The sequence below is a fragment of the Lathyrus oleraceus genome, chromosome 2 (assembly GCF_024323335.1).
Source record: "Lathyrus oleraceus cultivar Zhongwan6 chromosome 2, CAAS_Psat_ZW6_1.0, whole genome shotgun sequence".
Lineage (NCBI taxonomy): Eukaryota > Viridiplantae > Streptophyta > Magnoliopsida > Fabales > Fabaceae > Lathyrus > Lathyrus oleraceus.
The window spans coordinates 60,549,894-60,555,777 of record NC_066580.1 but is presented as its reverse complement, the minus strand read 5'-3'; the positions used below and the strand labels follow the sequence as shown (position 1 = coordinate 60,555,777).

General features: G+C 33.0%; 1 protein-coding gene across 1 annotated transcript; it reads right to left on the bottom strand.

Moving 5' to 3' along the window:
- Positions 1 to 4,850: 4,850 nt before the first annotated feature.
- On the bottom strand, positions 4,851 to 5,501 carry LOC127118085 (uncharacterized). The gene is made up of 2 exons (XM_051048232.1): positions 5,382 to 5,501; positions 4,851 to 5,301 (listed from the first exon to the last, which is right to left on the bottom strand). Exons 1-2 carry the CDS (start codon positions 5,470 to 5,472, stop codon positions 4,931 to 4,933), a joined length of 462 nt encoding a protein of 153 aa, XP_050904189.1. The 5' UTR covers positions 5,473 to 5,501; the 3' UTR covers positions 4,851 to 4,930.
- Positions 5,502 to 5,884: the final 383 nt, after the last annotated feature.

Sequence of the window (5,884 nt, the reverse complement as noted above, 5' to 3'; positions counted from 1 at the left end):
CTCCTGTCATCAAAACATCATTCTTCTCATTTTTAACCAAACATTTTGACTTGGTGAAATTGAATTTTAAACCTTGATCACATAACTGACTAATGCTGGTGAGATTTGCAGTCATTCCTTTCACAAGTAGAACATCATCTAGTCTAGGAAGACTAGTGCAACATACCTTTCCTATACCCTTGATTTCACCTTTAGCTCCATCACCAAATGTGACAGAACTAAAGGAATACAAATTAATGTCCAGCAAATACTTCTTGACCGCTGTCATGTGTCTTGAACAACCACTGTCAATATACCAGTGTTGTCTAGATGAAGCTCTAAGAGAAGTATGGGTTATAAGCCTAGAGACAACAACCTTAAGTTTCCACTCCTTTCTAGTTTAAATCATTACATAATTAACCCTAAGATATGTTGGATGTTTTGGATAACCATATAGTATGTAGCACAAAGGCTTTATATATCCATATTTACCATATTAATGACATTTCCAAGACAAAAACTTGACTTTAGTTTTAGTTTCCTGATGTCTGTAAGGATGTTGTAACATTTGGTCGAACATCATGGGCTCATACTTCCTTTCTGGAGGAATAAATTTTGTCACATGGATTTTTCCTTGTTTATTTTGATATTGGTAATTAAAACCTATACTTTTTAATTTTCCAGCCCCTTTTCCAACTTAAAGAGTTTCATCTAGCATATAGACCCATTGTTCAACATTCTTGTGGATTTGGTCATGTTTTCAAGTTTAGAAGACAATAGAGTTACCTCATTTTCAAGATCAGTGACAGTCGATAAAAGTTTCTCTTTTTCACCCTGTAGTTAAGCTATGATTCATTCTCTTTTGCTCTTCTCCTGTTTTACACACCTCTTCACTTCTGACACAAAGCACTGTGTAGGAAGCAACCAACTCTTCATAAGAGACATCCTCATCACAAGAATCTTCATCAGATTCATATCTAATAGTGAAAGTTGTAACATGCTTAACAATTTCATCATCAGTTTCACCTTCAAAATCATCAGACCAAGAAACAGACAAGCCCTTCTTTTATTTCTTGAGATACGTGGGACATTTTGATATAATGTGACCAAAACCCTCACATTCATAACACTGAATACCTTTTCCTTGATTGGGCTTTTCTTCTGTTCTTTATTTTCTCTGAGAATCATTGTTCTTGTTGACTTCAGATGAGATGTTCTTGACATTTGGTCTTAACTTCCTGTCCGTTCCCTTTAACACCTTATTGAATTGTCTCCTAAGTAGTACAATAGCATTAGACATTTCCTCATAAGTATCTAAGTCACATTGGTCCTCTTTATCTTCAGTGTTCGACACAAAAGTTATGCTCTTGTTCTTCTTTTCAGATATGTCACTAGTACCCAATTCAAAAGTTTGGAGTGACCCAACAAGTTCATCTACTCTCATGTTACTAATGTCTTGGGCTTCTCCAATGGATGTGACCTTCATGTCAAATTTCTTAGGTAGGGACCTGAAAATTTTTCTAACCAAGTTTTTCTTCTAACATCTTCTCTCCCAAAGCACTAGATGAATTTGCTATTTCAAGAACATTCATGTGAAAATCATGAATACTCTCATTATCTTTCATCTTTAGATTCTCAAATATGGTAGTGAGAAGTTGAAGTCTAGACATCTTCACTTTAGATGTGCCTTCATGGGTGATTATGAGAATTTCCCATGCATCTTTGGCCATAATACATGTGTTTATTAACCTGAATATGTTTTTGTCAACTCCATTTAATAGAGAATTCAAAGGTTTGGATTTTCCAAGAGCCAGTTCATCTTCTTCCTTAGACTAATCCTCTTCAAGCTTCAATTCAGTAATAACCTTCCCATCTTTGTCCTTCATAGCAGGATGTTCCCAACCCTTGATGGCAGCTTTCCACGTCTTGCTATCCATAGATTTTAGGAATGCCACCATATGTACCTTCCAATAATCATAGTTGGTGCCATCTAAGATGAGTGGTCTGTTAATAAATCCTCCTTCCATGGTGCCAGAAAGTATCTCCCCGGGATCTCACCTAGAAACAGAGCAGGATGTCTGATCTGATACCAATTGAAATTCTGGTACGTAAATATCATATGGCGTATGCAATATCATGACACTAATATCAAGACTTCACACAACAATAATAGTAAGCAAATAACAGATGTCGTATACGATGTCATGAAACCAGGATCATAACATGTCACACCAGAAACAATTACGCAGATAACAGATGTCGTATACGATGTCAAGACACCAGGTTCAGAATGTCTCACACAATTAATAATTATAGTGTAAAAGGCAGGAAATAAATAACACATGTCAATTATTAATCCAGTTCGCTGCAACGTCACTTACATCTGGGGGCATCCAAGTCAGGAAGGAAATCCATTATAATAGTATTAGTTTGAAGTTCTAAACAACCTCTGGTTTTACAAACTTCTCACCTAACAACTACCCTTGGAATTTATATCTAATACTCTCCTAGATATGAGACCCCTCTCACTTCCCTTCAATCACACACAGTGATAATAACTTTATTCAAATAACAGAAGACACTCTTCCAAAACATATAATTCACTCTTCCTTAATAGCTTATGAGTGATTAACAATTACAACTCAAAGACACAATCCAACTCTCATATCAATGAGATATAAGTGTAGCTCACAAATAACAAAGAACACTAAAACCATAATTTTACAATGCTCAAGCATAACTCTCTCTTATGTATTTTAGGTTTAATAACGTCCTCTTTAAATAGCCTTTGGTAAGCATGGGCTTAGGCTTAAAAATCGCAACAGATCCAATCTGGACTGCTGTACTAATCCTACAGAATCTTCTGCATAAAATCAGGAACAAGATCACATGTTTACTAAAATGTCTCAACATCCCTTTTTATGAAACAAGTGTACAGCTGGAAACGAAATAAGAGTTTCTAAAGTAAACCTTCTTGGACAGTCAGATATGATAGCTGAATATTCATAGAATCTTCATATATCTCATAATAAAATAAGTCTTCCAAGAAATAAAACAAAACCTATAAAGATGTTTGATCAACATGTCACGACATCTTGCTCAATATCTTGTTGTGCTACATTATTTAACAAAATTGTTGCCAACCATAAAAACACAGACCTAATAAATACCGTAAAAAATCACAATACCAGTTAGACATAAACGGTGTTGATGAGTGATACGTGATTATATTGATTATTAATGAAGTTCACATGCTAGATTAATCAAATATATATTAAATAGGCTAATGAATTTAATCTTGACATGCTTTTTAAACTGTTAAAGTCTGAATCTTTTACTGTTGTTACAAATTCTAGTGAATGTTACTTTTAACAATCAAAAACCTTTTGAAACCCTTACTTAAAACATTGTTAACTTTAGAACGAAAGTAATATCGCACCAATCCTCGTGGAGACGATATAAAATACTTAGATACTGAAAACTATTTCAACATGTCTTAAGGTCTAGTTTTACCAAGAACTCGGTCTCTCATGTTGACAACTTAATTAACTAATTAACCTAGGATATCATGCTTATGATGCTTAAGAAGTAACCATTACCTTGACTCTTTTTAACATCTGAGATTCAATATCAATATTGTGTTCCTCAAGTATATAATCAACCATGTTGATTGACATTTGTTCATGCGACCTACGAATTACAAAATATGCCACATGGTATAATGTATAATGACCACAAAATTGTATAAAAAAACATATGTAATTGTATCTTAAAAGGGTAAATAAATATACTTGATAACTATTAAGCTTTTCAATAGATTGACTAACAATCCAATACACTCCAAGAGAATGCTCAAATCTGGAATGGACAACACTCAGAATACACCAACTGTGTGAAACCTGAAAACATAAAACAAAATGATCTATTGAAAAAATCATAGAACTGAAAACTCAAAAAATTAATATCAAGAATTGCATGCACTAAAAATAATTCAGTGATAGGTACTATGTAAAATTATATATAACACGGTTTCAGAAATTTGGAAAGCATAACCACAACAAAAATATTTGAACAACTTGATTTTCTTCCATGGTACTTTCATCCTTAAGCACTTTTTCTTAGTGAATAAGCATTTTTTGTACAGTAGGGTAAACTTCAACACCTTGCACTACCTCTATTTTTCTTCACATCAAGGACCTAATATATCAATTCAAATATTCAATTGCATTATTATACACAAATATAAACATCCAACACAATAATAAAAATTAAATTGAAAAAATAACAAAAACCTAAAAAATTGAATCAATTAAGAGTATTATAGGATGATTTGTTTTTACCGTATACTTATGGTTCACTTAGATCTCAAAGTGTGTCCCTTTCAGAGTCTTCACATTAATCTTCATATTTTTCCAATTAGAACTCACCACCGCACATGGTAACATGCACCTAGTAATCATTAACATTCAGCTTCACCTAGTAATCTTTTTCGTTGGTATTGTTCATCATTTTCTAAAATTCATATTAGACCAAATGAACTGTTATGAAAAAATGAGCAACAACTCGAGAATACGCAACAATTGTTCTTCCATGGCTTCTTTCTTTTTAAAGATATACCCGTTTACATTTTCTTTTTAAATATCTACCCTTTTCATCTAGGTTCATAACAATTAGAAATTTTTATGCTTAAATTGATAAGGACTAAAGTTTATGTATAATTCTATTTTATATAACATGCAAACTATATAAAATTAGTAGTTTTTCGAATTGATATAATGAAAATATTTCTAGATGTTATATATAAAGCATTAATCTCGCTAGAATATTTAATAAAAAACAGAAGTAGTATTATTGTAAATTCATTCAGAAACTTCATGGTCCAAGACTTATTTTACATTTATTACATTATATATTGTGTCATTGTGTATACATCATACATGTATATATACATTTAGTTTTTCATGAATGTTTTGTCCACGTATGACTTGTGTCCCAGATCACCCATCTTTCTGCTGTTGTGAATAGAAATGACGTTTCCACTACCACCTCCATTTGCACTACCTGGAAAAGTTATGTCAGGGGGTCCTCCACCACAACTCCCTTTTCCTTTGCCTCCATCTTTTCCATCACCACCCTCTCCTCCGGCACACCCCCCCTTTCCACCTCCGCCCTCGTGTCCCATTCCGCCCTCTTTTTCGCAGTCGGGAAATAGTGGGTTGTCTCCACCATTGTCTACGACAATTCCATCACTGCAAGCAGCATTGTTTTTGTATCGACTGTCACGTCGTTCAATGTTTCTCTCTGAGTTCTCTATTTCACCATCTGCAAATAAACCAAAAATTGTTGTTAAATATAAAACTAAAAAATGTATATATATACATGGCTAGTATTTATATACGTACATGTTTTCTCATCTTCATAAGGCTCAATTGCCATAATAGAGATAAGAAGCATAGCATAGGAGAACACAAAGATAAAAGACTTGATGTTCATCTTTGCTACAACTGAGAGTTTTTGTGAAATAAGAATACAATTAGCATCTATTTATAATCACTCAAGGGACAAGATAAATGTAAGAAGAATAAAATTTATTGTATAGTGAAATAGATATTATATATTGTACAATAGAAAATACAATAAAATATAATGTTTTGGCTGGTTGAATGTAAACGATGATGGATCATCAGCACCCATTGCACCATTGAAGGGTTATATTATGACATATTTGTCAACTATGCAAGAATTTGTTTTTTTTTTTTTCGGAATATGACAAGTGACTTATATGAGTCCATTTAATTTCATCTCTAAAATTAAATAACAATAGTTCGCAAACAAGCAAATAACAAGGTCACTTATTTGGCTATTGGTGATAATGGACATCCTAGTATTCGTAATTGAAAAATAT